Source organism: Ahaetulla prasina, chromosome 12 (genome assembly GCF_028640845.1).
Source record: "Ahaetulla prasina isolate Xishuangbanna chromosome 12, ASM2864084v1, whole genome shotgun sequence".
Classification (NCBI taxonomy): domain Eukaryota; kingdom Metazoa; phylum Chordata; class Lepidosauria; order Squamata; family Colubridae; genus Ahaetulla; species Ahaetulla prasina.
Genome location: NC_080550.1, coordinates 6,574,730 through 6,600,648, shown reverse-complemented (window position 1 = coordinate 6,600,648; position 25,919 = coordinate 6,574,730). Strand labels below are relative to the sequence as shown.

The 25,919-nt window shown below is 45.4% G+C and overlaps 1 protein-coding gene across 1 annotated transcript; it reads right to left on the bottom strand.

The window, feature by feature from the left end:
- Positions 1 to 763: 763 nt before the first annotated feature.
- Positions 764 to 25,919, bottom strand: SALL1 (spalt like transcription factor 1). Its single transcript, XM_058155049.1, has 4 exons — positions 25,798 to 25,919; positions 23,731 to 23,823; positions 5,172 to 8,608; positions 764 to 1,205 (listed from the first exon to the last, which is right to left on the bottom strand). The coding sequence occupies exons 2-4, from the start codon at positions 23,804 to 23,806 to the stop codon at positions 765 to 767; spliced, it is 3,954 nt and encodes a 1,317-aa protein (XP_058011032.1). The 5' UTR covers positions 23,807 to 23,823; positions 25,798 to 25,919; the 3' UTR covers position 764.

Sequence of the window (25,919 nt, the reverse complement as noted above, 5' to 3'; positions counted from 1 at the left end):
CGTTTCTAAAGGGGACAAAAGAAATCTACCTAATCGTAATCGTAGCCAATTTAATTCGTCGTCGAGTAAAAAAAAAAAAAATCCAACCAAACCAACGAAAATCAAATCGAAGCCCCCGTCGAAGGAATGGGTGTCCTTCGGTGGTTTTGTTTTTTTGTGGGGTTTTGTTTTTTATGTGGTCCATTTTCAATCCTGGGCGCAGAGCTGGTTGTGCAATTAAAGCAACCTCTTTGCCAAGAAACGCTTCCGTTGGGATGGAAAGGCGCACACAGGTACGTAGGTTTGTTTGTGTTTACCCGCGCGGGAGGAGTGAAGTGTGGCGGACAAGGACTGGAGGAACCACACGACCACCAAAAAAATGGTTTAGGTTAAAACTGGAAGGAGAGAAATAAATTAAAAAGCCAGAATGAGACCCGTCTGGCCCAAAACAGACTTATGTTGCCATAAATGTTACAGCACTCTAGTCAATTAGTATTTACTTCAACTTACAGAACTTAACGCTTGCATATCCCTGCAAAGCCAAGAACAAACAAACAAACAAACAAAAAAAGTTATGATCACTAATAAATAAGCTGTTGTTGGTTTTTTTAGAACTCTAGATGTCGAACGGGTACAAAAAAGGATGTGTCTTTAATATTTCTGCGTCGTGGATTTGCCAAAACAAACAAAAACAAACAGGGAAAAAAAAACACCCCACAACACAACCCCCTCCCCAACCCATTCAATTGCAACAAACTGCACAAAAGTATCCACAACCTTTCGTCCTAACTCGTTACAATCTCTTTGCTGTCCTCCACAAAGCGGGTGAGCCGAAAGGTGGTCCCGTTTTCGCTGCCTGCCATCTTCTCCAGGCCAGCTAGAGGCGCATTAGGTTCCGAATCCTGGAATTTTTCCAGGCTGCCAGTCAAACCGCTAAGCGGGGAGCTGCTGCCGTTGCCCAGGCTCCCGGGAACGGGGGCGATTCCCCCGTTCTGGATGACTGAGATCTCGTTGGTCTTCATGGCCAAACCGTTGGAGAGGGCGGCGGCGTATTGATTCCAGAAGCTGGAAGCGTCACCGTTCCCCGACCTCGCGGCCAAATCTTTTGGAAACATGTCTGGGAATTTGACAGGGTTGCTCCCGAGGAAAGTCATGGGCCCGTCCACGGAGAGCCGTCGGCCTCGCCTAGCAGGGGTGCTGTTCCACATGTGCGTTCCCATGTGCACCTGAAAGAGACATTGGTTAGCAGTGGCAGTGAGGTAGGGTCAAGGCAGCCTTGAGTGCAGTAGCCTCTTCTCTCTTGACTTTTGTTGTCTAAGCCTGGGGTGTATGTGTGTATCTCCAAACCTGGCCGTTTGAAGATTTGTGGACTTCAACTCCCAGAATTCCTCAGCCAGCATGGCATTTTGGGAATTGAAGTCCATTGGCTGAGGAATTCTGGGCATTGACATCCATAAGTCTTAAAGTTGACAAGTGTGGAGACCCACGGTCTTAAGCTAAGCATAGAACATAGAACATAGAATCACAGGGTTGGAAGAGACCTCAGTCCAACTTCCTGCTTGTTGTAGGAGCCTCATACCATCCCGGACAAATGGTTGTCCAGTCTATTTTTGAAAGCCTCCAGTGATGGAGTACCACAACTCCCAGGAGCAACCTACTCCATTGATTAATTGTTCTCACTGTCAGGAATTAGTTTCAGGTGGGGTGTCTCTTTAACAAGCTTCCACCCATTACTCCTTGCCCTGCCCTGAGGTGCTTTAGAAACTTCTCTTTGACAGCCTCTCAAGGACTGGAAGATAGCTTTCCTGTCATCCTCAAGTCTTCTCTTTGATGAACTAGACATTTCTCTCTTCCTCAGCCCTTCACCATATGGTTTAGTTCCAACATGAGGGAGTTATTCCTCCAGATGTTGAGGATTTACAACTCAAAGCGCTCTTCACTATTGGCTGCCCTACAGCAGCTGGGAGCGGGCAGTTGAGCCACATCTGGATAACCATCTTTGGTGTAAGGTGGGCATAAAGAACATTACCTATCAACTTCACCTGACAGTGAGAACAATGAACCAATGGAACGACTTGCCTCCAGAAGTTGTGAACGCACCAAGACTGGTTGTTTTTAAGAAGAGATCGGACAACCATTTGTCTGAAATGGCATAGGCCAGGGTTTCCTGCCTGAGCAGGGGGTTGGACTAGAAGACCTCCAAAGTCCCTTCCAACTCTGCTATTCTGTCCTCTCCTTATTCTATTCTTATTCTACTCAACTCTATTCATCAACAACTAGAGTTTGAGGAAACTCTAGCTCAAATCAACAGGACAGCAGGATTCTTATCTCTGCCTTTGACTGGGTGAGTCTCTTTATTGCTACAACATCTTATTTTCCTATCCCAAGTAGATCTACAGTGGATCTGAAGATACACACCACACAATGACTTTGCTAAAAATACAACAATAAAAACCAACAACACAAGTTTGGGATTTGGTCCATGACTGAGCAGAACTCGAGTATATTTCAGAAGGTATTACTACCTTGAGTTAGTTTCATGTGGGGGAAAAAATGACTTGAGATGATTTTGAAGGGCCATGAATGAATCCATGAATGAGGCCAGAATCCAATTTAGAAGAAGGTCAAGATTTCACCGGTTGAAATACAGGTAGTCCTCGACTTATGACCACAATGGAGCCCCAAAGGCCTGTTGCTAAGCGAGACAGTTATTAGGTGAGTTCTGGTCCATTTTACGACCTTGCTTCCCCATTAAATTTGCTTGTCAGAAGGATGCGACAAAGAGATCACGTGACCTTGGGACACAGCAGCGGTCACAAATATGAACTGGTTGTCCAGCGTCCGAATTTTTGAACGGTCACTAAACAAACTGTTGTAAGTCGGGGACTAACTGTATTTCTTTATTTGCTGCTCATTTTACGTATATGGAAGCCAGGGGTCCCAAAAAATTCAAAGTGGCAGTCGTAACAGTGTTTAAACCAGGGGTCTCCAACCTTGGCAACTTTAAGCCTGGCGGACTTCAACTTCCAGAATTCCCCAGCCAGCAAAGCTGAAGTTTGCCAGGCTTAAAGTTGCCAAGGATGGAGACCCCTGGTTTAAACAACCCTGACACTGGTGTGTTTTAATTTCATATTTTTTTGGCAACCATTTCTGAAGGAATGCTCAGCCAAGCAATGGGATGGGCAGGAGAACAAAAATCCACTTAAAAGTTTCTTTACCAGGCTTTCAAATTTTACGGGAGTCAGTACTAAAATCGAGAATCTTAAAGAATTGATAAAAACTTTGCCCCAGCCAAATACAAATAGTAATAACAAAAAACTAATTCCTCATTTGGCTGGAAGCTGCGTTTCACAGGGACTTCTAAATTTCGAATTTCTGTCTTGTGAAGCCCAATTTGGGTCTGGCCAGGATGTGGACGTGCCTCTCTCTGTTTAACACCCAGGCAAGTTCGGGTAAGAATTTTGAAAAGGATTTTTTTTTAAAAAAATAAATAAATAAGGATGAACAGTGTAAGGAAGGAGTTACAAAGGAAGTTCACCATCAGGAAAAATATGCAGGAGGATCAAAAGGAAAAGGATGGAGAGAAAACCAATCAAACCCTGGTCCATCAACACTTGCAAATATATTAATCCTTCTCCTCCCATAAATTTTTCCAAAAATCCAAAAACAAACCCATGTCATTTTTGGATTATATTGCCACAAGGGTAGCAAGCACATGTATGTGTTTGCACACATACACAGACATACAAACACATGTTAAAAGTAGTTTTTATTTATGTCTAGTCACTTAGTGACTGTTTGAAGCTCGGATGGACCTATGGGGCGGGGGAACAGTGGGTACTTATGACCCCAGATTTGAAGTTCCGATGGTCTGAAATCTCCTTCCCCCCACTCATGTGACACCCCCCCCCCTTCAGCTGTTCATCAACCAGGGTGTATTTATGGCTGTTTGCAGTGTCCTTCAGCTTCATGACGATATTTTAGGATGGTTTTGCCAAACACTGGTATTTACTTCCAGTTTGCAGCAAAAACCCCACCTGTAGTAAACCAGAGGTCCGCTTAACGACTGTGGATTCGCTTAACAACTGCTACAAAAAAAAAAACTCTCAAAATTATTACTGAATTATTTTGAATTATTATTATTCAAAACTCACGAGTTTTGACCGTGATGGGGCAAAACGGTCGTAACCCAAACGCTACCTAGAAATCCTTCAATCTATTCATACCTCAGAACCTGTTCCTCTATTTTAAAAAAAAAAAAAAAAACATTATACACTTATTCCAGGATTGGTAATCTAAGGGTTATGCGCTAAATATGATTTCTGGCTGCAATTTTATGACTGGATAAAGAAAAAAGCGTGGAAGGTATACACCCATTAGAACGTGCCATCACTGCTCCGCTTGGACCATGGTTTCAGAACGCATGGATACAGCCATTCACATGTCACATGAAAATCCTACCAATTATACAGGCAGTCCTCGATTTATGACCGCAACGGAGGCCAAAATTTCCGTTGCTAAGCGAGACATCTGTGAAGAGAGTTTTGCCCCATTTTAAGACCTTCCTTGCCCACAGCCGTTAAGGGACTCGCTGCAGTTGCTAAGTGAGTAACGGGGTTGTGGAGTAAATCTGTCTTCCCTGTTGATTTTGCCTGTCCCAAGGTTGCAGAAGGAGATCTCGTGACCCCGGGCCACTGCAATGATCATAAATATGAGCAAGCTGCCAAACATTTGAATTTGGATGGCGTGACTCTGGGGAAGTCGTAACAGTTGTTAAGTGTGCAAAATGGTCACAAGTCACCTTTTCAGTGCCGTTCTAACTCTGAATGGCCACTACATGAAATGCTGTAAGTCAAGGATTACCTGTACAGAAGTCCTACGTATCATGCAAAAACCACCAAGAGAAAACAACAGCCTAGATCCCACACACCACTCATGGTGGCCCAGTGAGCGCATCATGCTAAGACATGGTTCCCGCAGCCCCACATCACGCACCGAGCCGTAACACCAGGATTTGCAAAAGGCAGTGGGGCTAGATCCACCCAAGAAGGGAAGCCGAATATCAAATCAACCCCGTTATGGCTTGGTGCAAAATGTGAATTCTGTTGGGATGAAGTGACACAAGTGGGCAGCTAAAGAAAAAAACAAACAACAACAAATAGAGCGTTGTAAGATGGAGGGAGGGAGAGTACCTTAAGGTTGCCCTTGGTGGTGAAAGCTCTTCCACAAATTGTGCAGGCGAAAGGCTTCTCCCCTGTGTGAGTCCTTTCGTGGATCTGCAAAGCACTGGAAGACGAGAAGGTCTTTCCACACGCGTTGCAGAAGTGCTGCTTGGGCGTCCTCCGAGGCAGAGTTGGAAGTAAGACTGGGGATGTCGCCGAAGGCAGCAAAGGTCCTGAAGGAAGCAAGCTGGGCAGTGTCTCTTTGTGGTCCTGAGGAGAGCCGTGTACAAAACCGTTGACCTCGGCCTTTATAAGGGACGAGAGAGAGTTTGCAGGTACGATGGAGGAGGAGGAGGAGGAGGAAGAGTTCTGAGCTGGGCCAAGGTTGGAGTTGGGTTCAAAGAGCTGTGATGGTAGATCTCGCATCTGATGTGTCAACATGTGCTGCTTCAAATTACCCTTTGTGGAAAAGCCACGATTGCAAACTGTGCAAATAAACGGTCTCTCTTTGGTATGACTTCTGTAATGAATGTCCAAGGCACTCTGACAAGCAAACGTTTTGCCGCAAATGTCGCACGCCGTGTTCTTAAGTTTGCCTCTATCGCGGAAAGGAAACAACATGCCCAGCGGCTCTTCCTTCACCATTTTTTCTGGGTTGCCCGAGGTCAAGTCCAAAGCACCACCGTTGGCAAAGGCGACTGGCCAACCATTGGCAAAGTCGTTGGGTAAAGTCCGTAGTGGTTTGTCTTCGATGCCCGGTGATTTGTAGAAATCTGTTGTGCTGTTGGATGGGGATAAGGCCTGCATGGAAGAGGTAGACTCCGAAATGGCAGGACTTCCAGCACTTTGACTTTCCATATCACCACCGACCGATGAAGAATCGTTGGTCATCATGTCCCCTTCGACCGATCCATTTCCCACAGATTTTAAACTCGCTTGGAGCTGTTCAGCCAGCCCTGCATTGATCATCTTCATCTGGTTTTCCAAAGCAGCAATACTTGATATTTCTGGTGGCAGTGGGGAGGATGATAAACTATCTTGAGATGCATCGGCAGACTTAGGGGTATCTGGTACGCTACTATCGGGACAGTCTTCCATGTTCTCATCAGAAAAGGTATCCAGATCATCAAAGGTCTTCTCATCAAACGAGCCCGTATCAGATTCCATGGACTCGGGATAGTTTTCCGTCACTGGTGTGTTAGGGATCTGGCCCCCCATATGCATCCTGATGTGCTGCTGCAACACAACTGCATTGGTGAACTTTTTCTGGCAGATGGGGCAGGAATGTTGCACTCTCAAGGGTGGCATGGCACGATGGACGCTATAATGGGTCTTGAGGTTGCCTTTCGTAGTGAAGGCCCGGCCGCAGATCTTGCACTTGAAGGGCCTTTCACCGGTGTGTGTGCGGTAGTGCATTTTTAGAGCGCTCTGGCAACTGAGCACTCGATGGCATATGAGACACTCGTTGGGATCGCTTGCCTTTTTGTCTATGTTTTCTACAAGTTGCTGTAGCTTTGAGGTCTCCGAGGCTGGCGTTCCATCCAGCAGCCCTCCAAATGGAAACTTAGCCTTGAACTGGTCGGACATGAGAGGCATCAGCGGGCTGGTAAAAGCCACCACGTTGCTGGAATCCGATTCTGCTGCTGGGGAGGTTACAGAGTGATTCACGCTGGAAGAAACTCTGGGCATGCTTTCTTCTGCTTTGTCGCCGGAGGGCAGCAATACACCCGTTTCCCCTTCCACCAGTTGCCCATTCGAGTTCTTCCCCGCGGGGTCAATGGAGCCAGAGTCGCTTTTGACAGAAGATGGAGGACTAGATGAAGGGTGACCGATAGGAATGGGCTGAGGCTCCTCCATTTTGATAAAAGGTGTCAAGCTCGGAATCGTGGGTGGAAGCGGCAGGCCAACAGATGGGGTCAAAGTGGATAACACTGGCTTGTTGTCCAACCAACTGGTGACCGGTTTCTCGGGCGGTATGGACATCCCGTACGGGATCCCCGTGCTTGTGGGAATGTTGTCTAAATGTTCTGGCACCGGATACGGGTTCATCTGTATGTGAGGGTATTTTTCTTTGTGCCGTTGGAAGTGGACTTTTAAATTCCCCTTGGTGGAAAACCGGTTCCCACAGATGTTGCATTTGAAGGGCCTCTCCCCAGTATGAGAACGTAAATGGATCTGCAAGGCACTGTCGCTCCCAAAAACCTTCGCGCAGAACCTGCACTTATGCTTGAAGAAGGCTTCATCCGAACTGCTTTTCGTTTCGAAAGTGGCTAGATTGGGCGGCTTGTTTTTCCTCTGCTGGGCCAAAGCAGACAACGGGTTTAAGTCCTCTGTGGCTGTTCCAAGATTGGATAAAGGATTGGGGAACACAGAGTTACTAGGAGTGGGCTGAGGTAGAAGAGGATTTGATACAGGGCTTAATAAACTGCTTATTGCAAAAGCTGGCGATGACGAGACGGTCCCTGCCGGGTTGCCAAGCGGTGGACCTCCAGTGTTCATAGTCACTTTGTCGGAAGATGACGTCGTAATCGCTGCGGTAGCTAGGCTAATACTAGGAGATAAGCCGCTACTGGATGGAATCGTAGTGTTGCCAGAATTGCTCTGAGGTAGCTGTAGAGGAGACAGAAGTTTCATACCACCAATGCTGGCAGACTGGCTAGCGAGGCTTTGTGCCAATCCGGCTGCTGCAGCCAGCTGTTGGGATAAATGGGAACTTAATGTCGACAAGGGGTTGGCTGATGCTCGTACTGTACTCTGCGACGGGTTTGGAGATGTCGTTGGCAAGTCTGAATTCTGGGAAGCCAGCAGTAATATTTGGTGGCGGATTTGTTCTATCAGTTGCAGCTGATGGATCTGCTGCTGTTGCAAAGCCAATAGTTGCTCCATGAGGGCAGGGACGGCCAACTTGTGGGTTGAGGTGCCATTGCAGCGCGCTTCCTGAGAGAACTGGGCCACCGCTACTTTCGTGCTCTGAAGGTTCTCGATGATGACGTTGCTATTGATCACGGAGAAATTGCCCAGCATGGTCAGATCTCCCAGTTGAGGTAGAGAGGTTGTAAGAGCTGAGGTACCCTTGGTGGAGCAGTTACTGCTTGCAATAGTACTGTTGACGGTCTGGGAAGTACTGCTAGTGCTTTTGCTAACACTGGAAGAAGACTCTGTATCCATGGTTTCTTCCTTGTCAAGTTTGTCGTCTTGCTCAGGAACTTCGCTGCATTCAACTTGACCCACGTTGTTATCTGTGTTGTTCTTCCGTTCATCAGGATTATCTTTAGGAGGGCTAGGAGGGAAAGCTTCCGAAGGAGATACAGAGTTTTCATTCACAATTAAAACCAGTTGATTTTTAGTACAAGTCTTCTTGTGTTGTAGCAGGTCCGGTAGTTCAAAGAACTCGGCGCAACATCTGCCACAGACATGGGCATCCTTTTTCTTGGGGGTCCGATTGGGTTGACTCTTCTGTGTGTCTCCTATAGACCCAAGGCAAGGGTGGAAAAAAAAAGAAAAAGAGAGAGAGAGAGAGAAAGAAGCAAAATTAACAACTGTACAGAAACATAAATAGGTTACAAGGATAAAAGAAGCCAGACAGAGAGGACATTGAGTTCATCTCATTCCTAAAGAGTTCTCCCTGCGGAAAAATCCCTTTGGTTCTCCTTTTTTGGAAAAAAAAAACATATTGGAAAACTCAACCATCTCAACTCAATCAACAATTGAAGTCTGAAGTTTCCTTCAAGATGGTTCATCTTTGGCTATTCAAAAATCTTTTGGCCGGTCAGCCTAAAGGTAAAGGTAAAAGTTCTCCTTCCACATATGTGCTAGTCATTCCCGACTCTAGGGGGCGGTGCTCATCTCCATTTCAAAGCCGAAGAGCCAGCTGTCCAAAGACGTCTTTGTGGTCATGTGGCCGGCATGACTCAACACCAAAGGCGCACGGAACACTGTTACCTTCCCACCAAAGGTGGTCCCTATTTTTTCTACTTGCATTTTTTACCTGCTTTCGAACTGCTAGGTTGGCAGAAGCTGGGACAAGTCATGGGAGCTCACCCCATTATGCGGTGCTAGGGATTTGAACCGCTGAACTGAATTAATGTGTTGTTATTTAAAGTTGAGTCTTGTGCCCTCCATTTTTGTAAAGGTGTTCCTTTTTACAGAGTTACAGCATTTTCTTTCCATGTCCCTTAAAGGAGCCCTAGTCTGCCATTGTCTTTAAAAAAATAAAAAAAGTTGCTAGTGTGAATCTATAGGATAGGATGGCTTCTATCTTAGAATCTATAGGATAGGATGGCTTCTATCTTAGAATCTATAGGATAGGATGAATTCTATCTGCCTTTCTAAGATGATCCTTAAACATTCCATTTTGTGACAGGAAAAGGAGTTCAGAACAAAAATGGCGTGCCCATGATCAGTGCAGGTCAACATGATGCCCACATAATATGTGATAGGTGTTCTACCAGTTCTACTCAGCACAACATATGAGAAGATGATTATTATAATTTTTCTACAAAGGCACAGCTGTCTTCTTGCGCCGATTTCATAAACATATGCACAGAAAAATAGAACATGGGGCTTCTGAGGTCTTTTAACTAGGAACGGAGATACAGTGGGAATACAACTATGAATCAATTACAATTCCATAGTTATTTGCACATACAATCCCAGTTCTGCAGGAATAGAGATTTTTAAATCTTTCGAACACTTGCTGGGTGGAAAATGTACCGCGTCACAATGCGAAATCTAATAAGATAATGTTCCAATGCTCAATTTGGACATCAGATATCAGTTTTCGTTGTGACAAACACAGCATAAACTCCTTAAGCTGCTCTACATGAAAGGATAGACAGAAAAAGGGGACATTTCAGGAATCTGATGAAATCCAATTACGATATTTATGTACCATATCTCAAATTTTCATCTAGGAAATCGTCGTCTTCCCTTAAGCCACACTTAGCCTTTGGATGACATGACTTGCTGAAAGTTGGCAAGTAAGCCTGTAGTTTCCCTTTCTTTTTTTAAAAAGACATCTTAGTGGCCCAGAAGAAAACCAAGTTTCTACCACCAGATGCACACAAGATGGGGCGAGTACCAAAATAACGTCACAAACATTGTTCACAGCTGAGTTTTAAGACTCTACAAGTAGATCTTTAAATCGACATTCGTCTTCAAGATCACGGGTCTTTCAAATAATCCATAGTAATATAAAATAGCATGAATTGAAGACATAATCAAAACTCCACAGCAACAAACTGATCGTTCTGTCCGTTTTATCACCTAGTGATCCATCAAATGGAAAACCAACCATCTGTTGACTCATTGGACACTCTAAGTTTCCTTCAACCTTGTTCATCTTTGGCTGCTTCAAAAAACAAAACAAAAAAACCACCTTTTGGACCGTCACCCTATCTCTGAAACTAATCTGTGGTCCTTCAAGGTCTCCATCAGTTATGGACAAAGGTGAACAGGTTGGGATGGGGAACCCAAGAGGAGAAAAAGAGCACATGTTACCAAAGCTTCAGGCTGGCTACAACAACAAAACAATCTTTTGAGCTCTTCGGGAAGAAGACAGAAGCTAACTGTTTCTTTTCCGGCAAACCTCTTGTTTTCCATTTGTTCGTTTCTGTTATTTCTAGGGAATAGGGAGAGAGAGAGAGAGAAACAGAGAGAGACAGAGAGGGTAAAAAGAATAATATCTGTTTTCACAATCAGGCGTTTGTTGCTTAATCTTTCTCATGACACTTAGCTGAAGACCAGCAGTGCTCTTTGAACTGTATTGTTGCTCCCTGCAAAAGCCCCAAAACAGACTTCTATGCAATGCAATTTCTTTTCCGATAAAACACATTTGGCCTGGCTCCACAGGTGCTTAAACATTTGGTTAGCTTCAGCTTACAAAAAGCCCTTTCTCTGAAGGAGCCCTCCTCAACTTCTGTAAGAACTACGGACAACCTGCTGAATCACTGCAAACCACTTCCTAAGTGATAAAGGTTCACTTCCAATGCCATTATTATTATTATTATTATTATTATTATTATTATTATTATTATTATTATTATTATTATTATTATTATTATTATTATTATTAAAAAAAATCATGCTCCTTCTAACCTCACCTGTACCATGGTAAAACGTAGGGTAGCCCCACTGAAAATAGACACCAGCGGCCATAAAGTTCCTGTCATTTTACCACCACGCAGATTAGATTATCTTACATAACCTCATCTATTAAAAAAAAAAAACAGCATTAAAAATATTACATTTTCTGTTTTAGAGAAGAGGGGGGGTGAAGAGTAGCAAACGAGTTAAAGGAAGGGAGAAAGACGGACAGCTAAAGAGAAAAATGTTGCCCTACAATAAGAAATCAATTTGGATGGTGCGGGTTGATAAATGCCATGCAATCTTCTCCCTTGTCGGGCGACCCTATCAAAACTCTTTTTTTTGCTTTTTAACTCTTCTCCCCGATGGTTTAAGCGATAGCTCTGAGAATCTTTCATTAGGGGGGGTGCGCGGAAGGGGGGGGGAAGAAGCCCCTTTCATTTGAGGTTTGTTATCAACCAGTTGCTGCTTTTTTCTTATCGCCAAGATCCATTTGTAAATTAAACGTTATCCCTCCCTCCTCCAAAAAGAAAACAGAATGGGAAATTCTTCCTGTGCCTTCAAACTTGCTGATCTTATTCAGAGGAAGGATAGCTCCCTATTGTTCTCGCAGCATGAGGACAAAAAATTCCCTTGTAGGGATTGTGTGTGGTCAACTTAGAAAGACAGGGGAAAGGGGGGGGAAGCCCATTTAATTCAAGGATTACCTCCCTCCCTGTTCTCCTGCGACACTAAAATCAGATAATAGGTAGTTTCCATGACTTCCAAATTAAATCTTTGAAGGGGAGGAGTGGGGGGGGGACATTAAAAAGTTCTGAGGATGGAGAAGACAAAAAAGGGAGAGAATATATACAATTTCCCCCCTTTTTTTTCTTTTTTACAAGTTAAAACCAAGCCAAGTTCAAAACAGTCGTTGTTGGGCTTATCAAAAAAAGAAAAGAAAAGAAAATTGCATCGATTCTGTTTTCTTTTAAATGCCATATAGTTTGTGACATTGGTGCCAGACGGACGCTTTTGTTTTAAGTTACCCTGTCTATGGAGTTTGAAAACAGGGGAAGGGGGGAAAAAGAAAACTTTTTGTATTGAAGTGATGAGTAACTAGGAATCTATTTAACATAGGGGCATTTGATCATTTGGTCTCTTAGCAGACAGACGTGATTAGAATTTTAGGACTTTCAGCGAGAAGACGTCAAATATTAAATGTAACCATTTGAATACGAGTGGTGCTTATTTTATTGCCTAACCCTATGTAGACTTGTGTGTGTGTGTGAGCGTGTGCACAACCCAACAAACGCACTCAATTTAAAGCACCACATTTTCACAACTAATCTTAAATGCTGTATCCCCTTTAGATGCTTGTTTCAAAAACCAGAGGACCCCATTCTGAATATTGTCAGGTGAAATATATATATATATATATATATATATATATATATATATATATATATATATACATATTCTTTTCTCTTCTCCCATTTCCATATCTAATGCTTGAGGCTTCCCTCTACTTTTCCAGCCAATTATGAAGGAACAAAAGCCATTCTGTTTATTCACACATTTTGAACAAAATGCATTAAAACTATTATGTCAGCATGTTCTATTAAGCTCGGCATTCAGTCGAAAAATACTTTTTCAACCAGATCACATTTATCAAAACATAAAGCCCACTTTAAAACATGGTTTTGCTTGGTCAGCTGTGCTTAGACAAATAATGACAGATTCAGAAAATAAATAACTAGTGAGGGAAATCAGAAAAAGCAACTGATGAATTATATGCAGAACAATGGATTGGCTTCCAATCTATAGCACTTGTCTGTGCTAAAAAAAAATCAAAATGTGTCTTAAACCCTCCTCTTCACCTTTATAATGCTGCCTTATCTGCCTAATTTGCAAAAAGATTCTGTGCTATATTTTAACCTACCTACTTTTTTCTCTCCTTTACTAGAAAGCAGGTAAAAAAAGGCTCAAATATCAACCAGAGAACGTGGGCAGTTTTTCTAGAATTGTCCACACTTTCTCTAATAGTCAGGAACTATGACCCACAGGCTAACATTAGACATATTAACATACCCATTTCATTTATTTTGGAAAAGGGACGGCTATTGTTTTTAAGAAAAGACAGTGCGTATATTTTGAAAAAACAACAAACAAAAAAACCCACCAAGTTTTCTTTTCTTTTTTTTAAAAATTCCTGCAAAATTTTTCCCCAAGAGAATACCCGAAAGGACTTCGTTTCCCCCAAATTAAATCTCACACATTTTTCATTTCCCAATGTTCAAAAAATAATTTTTTTTAAAAAAAAGATATGAAGACACATTTTTAATAACATCCAGCCACACTTCTAGTTCTGATAGAAACCAGGAAGCATTCTCACCAGCTTCAACCCTAGTTCAAAAACAACTTTTAAAGTTTACAGATGCTTCTTGGGTGCTATTTGCATAGAAGGTGGTTTAGGGCCTTGGGAATGGTGTAATAATGCATTATAGCTTAAAATCAGTCTCTCTCTCTCTCTCTCTCTCTCTCTCTCTCTCTCTCCCTCCCTCCCTCCCTCCCTCACCCTCTTCCACCCTTTCTTCATCCTCCCCCTGCCTTTTTAAAAAAAACTATTCTAAGGGTGGGAGGAGATCTTTTTTTTAAATCTTAGCAACTGGAGACATAGTTATCCCAAACAATGGAGCCTTGTCACCTGACAAAAGTGAGATTTCCAAGTGTAGAAAAGTTTAAATGAATTATCAATCCGCAGATTTGAAACAGAAAATGCAGCGATCCATCCACCCAACCCAAACAAAATAATAAGAAAGGTAAGACTACAATCCTGTTCTCTTTAAAAAAAACAACCAAAAAACCACCCTGCAAATTATCCAAGAAACTTTACACTGGGCAAAGGCTCCTATTCCCAAATTCAGCTGTAGGGTTTTCCAAATCTGTTGGGTCTCTCTTAAAAATGGCGAGGATTCTGCTGCCAACTCAAAACGCTATTTCGGGTACGGCTCTCTTGGAAACGAGGAATTCTGCATGACTTTGGAGACACAGGCCTGACCACAGAAACACAAATATAAAATTATCTTGCACCATTTTGGAAAAAAGAATAATAAACGCCCCCATCAAGGTGTCTTGAGGCAGGACTTTAAAACTTTCCAAGCGTCCTGAATAACATTCTTTGAAGTTCATTCCTCCACAGGACTGAGAATAGATTTTTATACATTCACTAGAGAGAGAGAAAATGAGGTTAAGGTTTAGGCCAGGCACCCCTCTTCTCTAACGTTACACACACACACCCCTTCGAACTGAATCTTCAAAATTCCCACTTGCACTTCTCTGCTTGAAATGAAATCAGATTTCAACACGGTCGAAGATACTCCCAAAAAGACATGATTAAAGAGACTTTTCCTAAGTTTCAATATGCTCTGGTCATTGTTTGTATTAAAACTAGGGACAGGAGTTAGGGCATGGATTTTATATATATATATATATATATATATATATATATATATATATATATGTTTTCTGAGGTTTTCACGGGTGTTTGTATATAGGTCTTTGGTTATTGGGGTTTTCTCCCGCGTAAAATTTTACACGGGAGAAAACCCGAACAACCAAAGACCTATATATATATATATATATATATATATATATATAATATTTGTTTTCTACATACAGTACATATGTACATACATATCTATGCCCCAATTCCTGATTGATATATATATATATATACATATATAATACATACAGTATATACGTACATACATATCTATGCCCCAACTCCTGCTTTATATATATATTGTATACATACAGTACATACGTACATACATACATATCCATGCCCCAACTCCTGCTATATGTATATCTATATCTAATACCTATCTATCGATCTATCTATCTATCTATCTATCTATCTATCTATCTATCTATCTATCTATCTATCTATCTATCTATCTTATTATATATGTATTCTGTTTTAAACCATCCCAGAAAAAGATTGAATATGCTAAGACTACGGCCCATTAACAGAAATAATAGCAAATGCATTTCGGTTGCAAAACGAAATAACAGATCAGGCTAGCCATTATTTTTCTTAAAAAAAACACCAGAAAGAATGAATTCATTCTTCAGGGGAGAAAAATGAACACTAGGTGGTGGGTTTCACTTGCAACAGTTTTTCTCTCTTTCTCTCCCCCCCCCCCCACTTTCAAACTCGAGGAGAGTTTCACCATGGCAGGCCCAAAATAAACCCGCGGTGGCTCGACCGACCTAATATCTCAACTTCAGCTCCGGTAAATATTGGCAAAGGAGCAAGAAACCAGATCCAGCTCATCTGATGGTGGCGGAAAGGTGCAAAAAACAAAAAAAAACAAACACACCATGGAGCTGCTACAATCGCCTGTCAATCTTCTCTTTGGGGGTCCGATATCCAGAGGCGTAACAAGGGAATAAGAGTTAGTCAAAGAAGCGGGAGCTGATAAGGCGAAGCTAAAATCAACTACCTACTTCCTGCTAAGTGACCGGCAAAAGTCTATTTGGAGGTCACCAGCTGAGAGATTGAAGCGCGCATTGTGATCTGAACTTTGTCACCTTTGGCTGGGAAGGAAGCTGACAAAGGTTAAAACATCTGAACTCTTCACTTCTCTGTAGCTCCAGTTGGTGGGGTTTGCCTTGGCAAGTTCTCCCCCCCCCCCCCCACACACCCACTACTTTCTCCCAACCCAACCTAGTTCCAGAATCCAAGCGGTGGTTTCTACCAAAGGTTCCAAAGCTTTAGGAGAAGACCTGCCAAAAAAAAACCAAAAAGCTAGCTTGACCAATCCCTCCTGACTGGTTTTCTTGACCAACACTTTTTCACCTTCCTTCCTCTTATTCTTTCTTTCTTTCTTTCTTTCTTTCTTTCTTTCTTTCTTTCTTTCTTTCTTTCTTTCTTTCTTTCTTTCTTTCTTTCTCCCTTTTTTAAATCCCACCATCCCCCCACCCCCATAATTCCTATTTTTGCTTCTTCCTTTTCTCCTTCTTTGGTTGGTCAGATTTGCTGCTCTGATAAAAACACCAACTTTTTTTCTATACGTATGGGACAATTTCCCCCCCCCCTTTTTTTTTGAAGGAACTTATCAAACAAAACAGCCAGAAGTGTAAATATGGTGGAAGGTGGGGGGGGTTGTGGGTTGTGGGGGTGGGGGGGGATGGAGGGAAGCGAGAGAAAGAGGATCTGTTTGTGAAACAGCCCCTTTGAGATAATCGCCCGAAAATTAAATGAAGTTTGCAGAGGACAAACCCACCGAACAATAAGGGATGTTAGGATGTTTTGAGTAAATGTAAAGTACTTTTTTTTTCCCACACAGAACTTTTTAATTGAAATGAAGACAGGTTTTCCACACTGAAAAACATTTTTAAAAAAAGCCCAGCCGTTTAAAAATTATTTACCTCTAGGTAGAAGCACAAAGGGCCATTAAACAAAATTAATCCTGCCCTATCAAACCAAGTTGCTTTCAAAGTCTCTGACTGAAGAATGGAAAATGTCCACTAATTGCAGCAACCATCTTTGGAAGAATATCTAAGCATAACAAGAACCCTAACAAAGCCTTTTTTTAAAAAAAAAAAAATAAAATTGATTACAAAGCTCATACTGAAAGCAGAATTGTAACTTGGGCAGGACTGGCACAGATAAAATAAGGCGGTATTAAAATATGAAATCATAACCATTTCTAACATTTTGCCTTAGAGTGAGAGGAAATTCTTTACATCTTGCACTCTCTAGATAGGTGAGCTTTCTCCCACGCTGGTAGAATATTTTTGTAGCACACACTTTTAAGAAACTGCAGGGAAAAAGAAAAGAAAAGCACAGCTCAAAAGGAAGCTGGAATCCCAATAACTTGCAGAATTACTCTACGAGTCTGCATATTTGACTCAATAGTAAGTTCTAATGGGGGTTTCCTCCCAGGAAAGTAATTTATAAAATAATAACCTTAAGGTTTTTTTAAAAAAGAAAAGCAACATAGCAGAATTCTGTATTCCCATTGGCAAGGTACAACTTGTTGAATATACTTTAAAATTTCAAATGTTCGCTTCTCCTCTACCCCCAAAGGCGTTACTAAATGAAGAGGTGAAAAAAAAAATAGGGAGAAAAAGATCAGATCAAACTGTCATTATAGTTCAACTGAGTAGTAACATTTAATTCACACTAGCAGAAAAACTGGAGAACAAAACCACGCAGGCCAAAAAAATTGAAACACCTGATTCACAAAACGGGGAGATTGCGAACAAAACCCCACATCATCAAATGAAGAGGCTGTTCTGTTTGTAATAAATAATATATTAGTTTTTTTTTTCCTTTTTACAGCCTTCGAGGTTAGCTTTTAATTACCCCCCACCTAATCTCACTTTGATACTCTGACTGTAGCTACACACAGTTCCTAAAAATGCATGTTCCTGAAAAATAGATCAAATGCAAAGTCAAATTGCCTTGACAGATGGCGTTCACCAAAGTTTGTCCACTGTATACTATTATTACAATCCTGTTAACACTATTACAAAGCATCGCCTCCAGGCAACTTACTCGGAACTATGTAAGGCAGGAGTAACCTAGATGTACTGCTGGCAGTAGAGTTATTGGGAGAAGAAGAAGAAAAGAGGAAAACATTTCTGCAACTCACTGCTTTTTCGAGAGAGAAGGAAGGAAGGAAGGAAGGAAGGAAGGAAGGAAGGTAGGTAGGTTGTATTATTTAAGTGAAACAAGTCATCAGCTAAGAAAACCGAATTGTCACTTTCCTTCATATCAATGTGTTTTGATTAAAACTGACCCCCCCCCAGCACATCACTGAACAGGAAAAGCCTGGAGAGATAAAATTACTTTTTTCTTCATAGCAAACCTGGATCCAGACATTAAACTATAAGGGGGAGGGATATGGCTAACAAACTGAAGATCCTGCCAAGGCCTAAACAGAAGCAGGAGAAAAAAGAGAGAGAGAGAGAGAGAGAGAGAGAGAGAAGAGAGAGAGAAAGAAGAAAGAAAGAAAGAAAGAAAGAAAGAAAGAAAGAAAGAAAGAAAGAAAGAAAGTCTTTAGAATTCAGGATGGGAAGGGGACAGAACCAAGATCTTTCTCAAAAGAAGAGGTTTGACTCAGTTTGAAGATCACAGTATTCTTTTGTTACAAGTTCTTTTGGAGAAACCACTCCCTCAACAAAAGGGACGGGATCTGAAGTATTCTACTGAAATTTATATCTGGGCTTAGAGACAAACACGGCAGTGACTACAGAGAAGACATCTTCTAAGCCCACTCTTCCAAAAAAAAAAAGTGCTCAAAAATGTCTCCAAATGCGCCCAATGGCTGCCAAGAGTTTGAGAGGTTATAGAAAATAACTGTCATTTTAAAAAAAAGAAAGAAAGAAAGAAAGAAAGAAAGAAAGAAAAATTGAAACAAAAAATTGAAACAAAACTGACTTGCTCCCTTGCATCTTTGAGTGGCTGAGTTAGTTCTCAAACTTTTTTCAAACCTCTTGAAGCTCATGAAAAGAATAAGGAAGGAGGGAGGGACACCGTGGAGGGGCAGAGTGTGAGAGATGGGGGATGATAGGAACATGAGAACACACACACACACCTCTTATCCTTCTGGCCAGCTAGGATGCTGAAAACTTTGGGTGCTGGGGGAGCTTGTTTTCCAACAATGTTTGTGTGTTTGTGTGTTAAATGTTAAACGGCAGAAGCAGAGCTTCGGGGCACAGAGATAGATAGACAGACAGATGAGATAGATAGATAGATAGATAGATAGATAGATAGATAGATAGATAGATAGATAGATAGATAGATAGATAGATAGATAGATAGATATAGATAGAAGATAAGTTGTAAAGATATAAAGTTACAGATATGAATAGGCAGAATCTGCATCCCTCCAAATATATTAGCACATATGCTAGGAAGTTTTAAAGTCACATTTCTTTCTCCCAGTGGCTTTCTGTACACATCCAAAACAAGAGAAATTATCATTTCCACCCAGGCCTCTCTCTTTTCCACCCCCCCCCTCTCTTTTCACCTCCCGCCCCCAACTGCTAATCCCAGTTTAAACACAATTTAACCTTTGTATGTGTGCCTAAGCAGATACAACCCCCTACACCTTTAGAAACTTGCAGGCATTCCTAGATACCGGAGAACGACCGCGGAAGAAAGTTTTAAAATAATATATATAATTTTTTTTTTTTTTTTAAAAAGGGAGGTCTGTAGAGAAAGGGAAAAGAGAGAGCATCCGGTGCAATGCTTCCAAGCTGTGGCCAAGGCGATCCACCATCAGATCCGCTCCTCCTCCACAAAAAAAAAAAAAAAAAAGTGTTTCGGAAAAAGCCGGTGGTTTTTGTATTCTATGTCTCTTCAACCTTGAGATGTTCCAAAGGAGCCGAAACAAGTTAGAAGTTCGCCCCCAACCCCGTCCCCTCCAATCTTCTTTCATATTAACCCACCCAACTTTATTCTCAACCTTCGTTCAACGACGGGTGTAGATTAGCAGAATACACCAACAAACGGAGAGAAAAGGAATAAAGAAACAAACAAACAGATGGAGCCAACGAGATCACCTCATTTTTTTCCCCCTCCGCTTTTCTTTCTCCAGAAAAAAATAATAATCTGATCAGATTCTCGGAGCCGCTCGTGAAATCGGCGTGGATAGAAAAAAAGATGATGATGATGATGATGGTCTGTCGCTTCACCTCTTTTCTGCTGTATTTTCCACCCACCCACCGCATTACTTCGAAATAAGTCTGTACGCTCGTTTAGCCTCCTGCCCCGCTTCGCTCCGTTCCCGCTTTCCATCCGCGCGCGAACCGATGCCTGACGCGCGAAAAGTAGAAAAGACGATCCGCAACGGGTGGGAATCCACGTCGCCCGAGGCCCACTCCCCAACTCTTCGTGGATCAGGGCAGATTGCAACCCAAGCAACCTTTTCTCTGTGCCCTTCCCCCCCCCCCGCAACCTTTCCCCGCGCAACTTTCTCTGGCGCTCAGATTCCCACGACTGCCCGGTTGCCCGCGAAGCGCGCCGGAGTTCCGTTTTTGGTTTTTTCCCCCCGTTTCCGCGCGGTGCCCTTCAGAGCAGACTCCAAAGCGACAGAGGAGCGAGGATTGCGCGCAAATTTGAGAGAGGGAGAAAGAGAGAGGGAGAGGAGAGGGGGAGAAAGAGAAAGAAAGGGAGGCAGGGATAGAAAGAGAGATGGGGGGGATGGTGGCAGTGGGAAGGAGGAGAGCTGGCTGGTTGGGAAATTTGCCGGCGCCGGTGGATGCCACGCAAAGCCAGAAAAAGCCGGCCAACGGATCACACTCACCCATCTGCGCCGGGAGGGAGCCGAAAAAGCTGCGCTCGTCTTTCCCTTTTTTTCTTTCTTTACGAAATAGATTTTACGTGCCGCAGCCGGGGGAGGGGAAAAAAAACCGTGGGTGTTTTGCTACGTGCGTGTGTGTTTTTCTTTCCCTTCTCCTCGCTAAAATTTAGGGGAAGGGGCCGACTTGGGATCGCTCCGGCGCTGCCTTTGCAACCAGGAGCCTCTCTCTCTCTCTCTCTTTTTGCGTGGGGGGTGAGTGGGGTGGTGAGAGAAAGGAGGGAAGGCAGGCCAAGTGGGGTGGGTAGGTAGATTTGGGAAGAAAACGCTTTTTTTTGGCGAGAGGGTCAGGCCCGGCTGGCTTCTGCCACCACCACCTCCTCCCGTCCCCGCAAAAAATGAAAGAAAGAAAGAAAGAAAGAAAGAAAGAAAGAAAGAAGAAGAAAGAAAGAAAGAAAGAAAGAAAGAAATCCAGAGAGTGATGATGGGGGTTCAGAGGATCATCCCCAACCTGGGTCCTTTTCCCTAAGGGCCTCTTTTCCTGTCCCCTCCACGCCTCCCCAAGCTCGACTTTCGAGGTACTGAGTCCGCGCGGTGGTAGGTCCGTGTGTCGAAGGGGGAAGCCGCGTGGGTAAATTGTGAAGAGATCCGGTTGTCGGCTTGGCAGATCAGCAAAAAGATCCAGTCAGAGCAAGACGGGGGAAGGGGCAGGAGTGGGGGCAAAGAAAGAAAGAGACAGCCAGAGGGGAGAGAGAAGAGCGTCCAGAAACGATCCCACCTAGCCGAGAAGAAGGCACCCAACCTTCCCAGTGGACCAACTTCGCGCGGGTCCTTTTCACTTTCTCACCCATCCAGGATAAAAAGCGTTCCCTTTTTTCTTTCTTTACGAAATAGATTTTACGTGCCGCAGCCGGGGGAGGGGAAAAAAAACCGTGGGTGTTTTGCTACGTGCGTGTGTGTTTTTCTTTCCCTTCTCCTCGCTAAAATTTAGGGGAAGGGGCCGACTTGGGATCGCTCCGGCGCTGCCTTTGCAACCAGGAGCCTCTCTCTCTCTCTCTCTTTTTGCGTGGGGGGTGAGTGGGGTGGTGAGAGAAAGGAGGGAAGGCAGGCCAAGTGGGGTGGGTAGGTAGATTTGGGAAGAAAACGCTTTTTTTTGGCGAGAGGGTCAGGCCCGGCTGGCTTCTGCCACCACCACCTCCTCCCGTCCCCGCAAAAAATGAAAGAAAGAAAGAAAGAAAGAAAGAAAGAAAGAAAGAAAGAAAGAAAGAAAGAAAGAAAGAAAGAAAGAAAGAAATCCAGAGAGTGATGATGGGGGGGGGGGTTCAGAGGATCATCCCCCCCCAACCTGGGTCCTTTTCCCTAAGGGCCTCTTTTCCCTGTCCCCCCCTCCACGCCCTCCCCAAGCTCGACTTTCGAGGTACTGAGTCCGCGCGGTGGTAGGTCCGTGTGTCGAAGGGGGAAGCCGCGTGGGTAAATTGTGAAGAGATCCGGTTGTCGGCTTGGCAGATCAGCAAAAAGATCCAGTCAGAGCAAGACGGGGGGGGGGGAAGGGAGCGGGAGTGGGGGGCAAAGAAAGAAAGAGACAGCCAGAGGGGAGAGAGAAGAGCGTCCAGAAACGATCCCACCTAGCCGAGAAGAAGGCACCCAACCTTCCCAGTGGACCAACTTCGCGCGGGTCCTTTTCACTTTCTCACCCATCCAGGAAAAAAAACGCGTTCCCCCCCTTTTTTTCCTGCCCCCCCTCACCATCACCCCCCCGGGCCCGCCTTTCCATCCTTCTCCTTAAGCCCCCACCCCACCCCGCTTCCCCATGGTAGGTAAGTTTCTTTGCGTTTCTTTGGGGCAAATTCCGAGCGAATTGTTATTTGGGGAGGGGGCGGTCGAAGAGAGTCGGGGGTGGGAAAAAGCTTGACGCAGGCTTCTGGGAAGTAAGGCAGATCGCCCCACGAGAGATCCTCGGGGAGGGAGGGGGACACACAATGTCTTGGGCAGAGGCCCCCATCCCACCTAGCCCCCAAAAAATACCCCCGGCAACCAGACAGGTTGTTTTCTCTCTCTCTCTCTCTCTGGCCTCCTCCCCGAAGAGAGAGAGAGAGAGACCCCCGGCCACCCTCCTCCCGATCCGAGCCCCTCACCGTTGCGTGGAGCTTGCGAGGCCAGCTCGGGTCGGATTGAATGCTGCGGCTTCGCCTGTTTCCTCCGCGACATGCTGGCTCAGACATCAGCTGGGGCCGAATAAAATTACGAAAAAAATCTTCTCAAAATTACGGAAATCCAGCCTGCCCCCACCACCTCCTCCCGTCCCCGCAAAAATGAAAGAAAGAAAGAAAGAAAGAAAGAAAGAAAGAAAGAAAGAAAGAAAGAAAGAAAGAAAGAAATCCAGAGAGTGATGATGGGGGGGGGGGTTCAGAGGATCATCCCCCCCCAACCTGGGTCCTTTTCCCTAAGGGGCTCTTTTCCCTGTCCCCCCCTCCACGCCCTCCCCAAGCTCGACTTTCGAGGTACTGAGTCCGCGCGGTGGTAGGTCCGTGTGTCGAAGGGGGAAGCCGCGTGGGTAAATTGTGAAGAGATCCGGTTGTCGGCTTGGCAGATCAGCAAAAAGATCCAGTCAGAGCAAGACGGGGGGGGGGGAAGGGAGCGGGAGTGGGGGGCAAAGAAAGAAAGAGACAGCCAGAGGGGAGAGAGAAGAGCGTCCAGAAACGATCCCACCTAGCCGAGAAGAAGGCACCCAACCTTCCCAGTGGACCAACTTCGCGCGGGTCCTTTTCACTTTCTCACCCATCCAGGATAAAAAAAGCGTTCCCCCCCTTTTTTTCCTGCCCCTCACCATCACCCCCTGGCCCGCCTTTCCATCCTTCTCCTTAAGCCCCACCCCACCCGCTTCCCATGGTAGGTAAGTTTCTTTGCGTTTCTTTGGGGCAAATTCCGAGCGAATTGTTATTTGGGAGGGGCGGTCGAAGAGAGTCGGGGTGGGAAAAAGCTTGACGCAGGCTTCTGGGAAGTAAGGCAGATCGCCCCACGAGAGATCCTCGGGAGGAGGGGACACACAATGTCTTGGGCAGAGGCCCCCATCCCACCTAGCCCCCAAAAAATACCCCCGGCAACCAGACAGGTTGTTTTCTCTCTCTCTCTCTCTCTCTGGCCTCCTCCCCCGAAGAGAGAGAGAGAGAGACCCCCGGCCACCCTCCCTCCCGATCCGAGCCCCTCACCGTCGCGTGGAGCTTGCGAGGCCAGCTCGGGGTCGGATTGGAAATGCTGCGGCTTCGCCTGTTTCCTCCGCGACATGCTGGCTCAGACATCAGCTGGGGCCGAATAAAAAATTACGAAAAAAAAATCTTCTCAAAATTACGGAAATCCAGCCTGCCCCCCCACCACCTCTCCTCCTCCTCCTCCTCCTCCTCTTAGCTCTTCCCCTCCCTCCTCCTCCGGCTAGCCCGATCCTCCGCGCACCGCGCATGTGTCCTGCGATAATTGTGATTATCAATAATGCACCGCGATTAATCATACAGGGGACGCTTTGAAAAGGCGATTGGCACCGGGCCAGCTCTATTCAAACCCGCTCGCCTTAATCAATTAACCGCTGATTGGGCGGAGACCCTTGTCGCTCCCAGGCGACCGCCCAATCAGGCGACCCGGGTCGCAGGACCATCGCCCGCCCCCCTCCTACCCAGCCAGCCAGCCAGCCAGCCCCCCCTCCCTTCCAGAAAAGCTGTTTGGGTACAGTTGTGTGTTTTTCTTGGGTTTTGTGTTTTTGGGGGTTTTTTTGGTTTTTTTTTTAACCATCTTAGCAACTCGCCGGGCCTGTTACTATAGGAATGCGCTGCAAGAGACCCCCCCCTCCCTTCTCCGTCCCCAACTTTTGGGGTCCTTTTTTTGTGAGGGAGGGGGGAAAGGGAGAGGAGAAAAAAGTTTCTTTGCTCTTCCTCCTGTTTCTTTGCAGCTGGAGTTTTGTTTTGTTTTTGTTATGTTTAAGTCTTTGGGTTTGTTCAGGAGCGAATTGAATGCTGAACACTTTTTTTGGGGGGGGTAGGATGCAAGAGGGGGCGAGCGCAGGTTTCGAACCGGGAGCCTCGTTTTTGCAAGCCCGGCAAGGACTGCCGGGCCTGGGGGGGGGAGGAAGAGGAGGGGGAGAGCCCGTTCCTCTTTCATCTCCCCGGCCGTCTCCCTCTTCGCTTGCCAAAGGGACCCCGGAGACCCAAGGACTTGGCTTCCTTAGAAAGCCGGGCTCGGTAACCCAGCCGGGATGATCTCCTGGTTCCTCTCGCTGGGCGGAGATGCCGCCTTGCCCCCCAGCTCCCCTCCCCCACAAGATCTGGGGGTGGGGGGGAGAGAAGGTCTGCTCGGGGGCAGATGGGGAGATGGAGGGAGGGGAACTTCTCCAGTTGCAAGGAGGGGTGAGAGAGGGAGAAGTGGGGGTGGGCAGCTTTTGAACCTCCAAACTTGGGCTGGGACTGGACTTTTTTGGGGGGTGGATGGAAGGAGGAAAAAGGGGGCAGATGAGATGGAGGGAGGGGAACTTCTTCAGCTGCAAGGGGGGCGGGCTGAGAGAGGGAGGAGAAGTGGGGGGCAGCTTCTGAACCTCGAAACCTGGGCTGTGACTGGACTTTGGGGGGGGGGTGTAAGAGGGAAGGAGGGAGGAAAAAGCCAAAAAAGAAACATCCACTATCCAAGAAGGAAAAAGCTGGTCCAGCTTGCCTGCTTGGCCTTCCTTCCTTCCCAGCAAGAGATCCACGCAGGACGCGGGGGAGGGGGAAGGAAGACCCTCGGCTGTCACTCGCAAACTTTCAACACCCCCCCCTCCCTCCCCGCCTCTCTCTCACACTTTTCGCGACCAGCCGCGACTGCCACGGCAGGCTCCACGCGCAGCAACCGCCTTGCACGCGGGGCTGGCGGTGCCAAGCTTCTGCGCGCCGATTAGGGGCTTGCCCCAAAGCTGGGGGGGGGAGAAGACCCTAGGGAGGGAAGGAGGGGTTCCCCTCTCCCCATTTCCAGGGTTAGGCAAGCCGGACCTTGGAAATAAAGCCCCCCACCCCCGTTTTCTCCCTTCCCCCTCCTTCCGTCCTTCCTTCCTCTCCATCCATCCATCATGGAGCCCGGAGGGGGGGGGGCTCTCAAAATAGGAAGCCCCTCCCTCCTCCCTTTCTCTCCCTCACCCCACCCCCCCACCCTCCCCAAATCTCCTCTTCCCTGGACAATTCTTGCAAACTTTTCTTGGTCTTTTTTTTTTTTCCTTTCCTTTTTTTTTTCTCTCTGGTTTTTTTTTTTTTCCCCACTACCTTCCTAGCCTTCGAGGGCGGGCTTTCTCCCAGGCAGCAGCGGCTCCGGTTGGCTGTGGGGGGAATCAGTCTCTCCGAGAAGGCGGCTGGAGGAGGAGGAGGGGGGGGGTGGCGGAAACGAG

What these genes read in the sequence shown, in the direction of transcription:
- SALL1 (XM_058155049.1), bottom strand. Translation starts at nt 23,806, where the DNA reads ATGTCGCGGAGGAAACAGGCGAAGCCGCAGCATTTCCAATCCGACCCC. An exon ending in CTCGCAAGCTCCACGCGACG is followed by an intron (nt 8,609 to 23,730) that starts GTGAGGGGCTCG and finishes TTGGGTCTATAG; the next exon opens with GAGACACACAGAAGAGTCAA. An exon ending in CCACCAAGGGCAACCTTAAG is followed by an intron (nt 1,206 to 5,171) that starts GTACTCTCCCTC and finishes TGTCTCTTTCAG; the next exon opens with GTGCACATGGGAACGCACAT.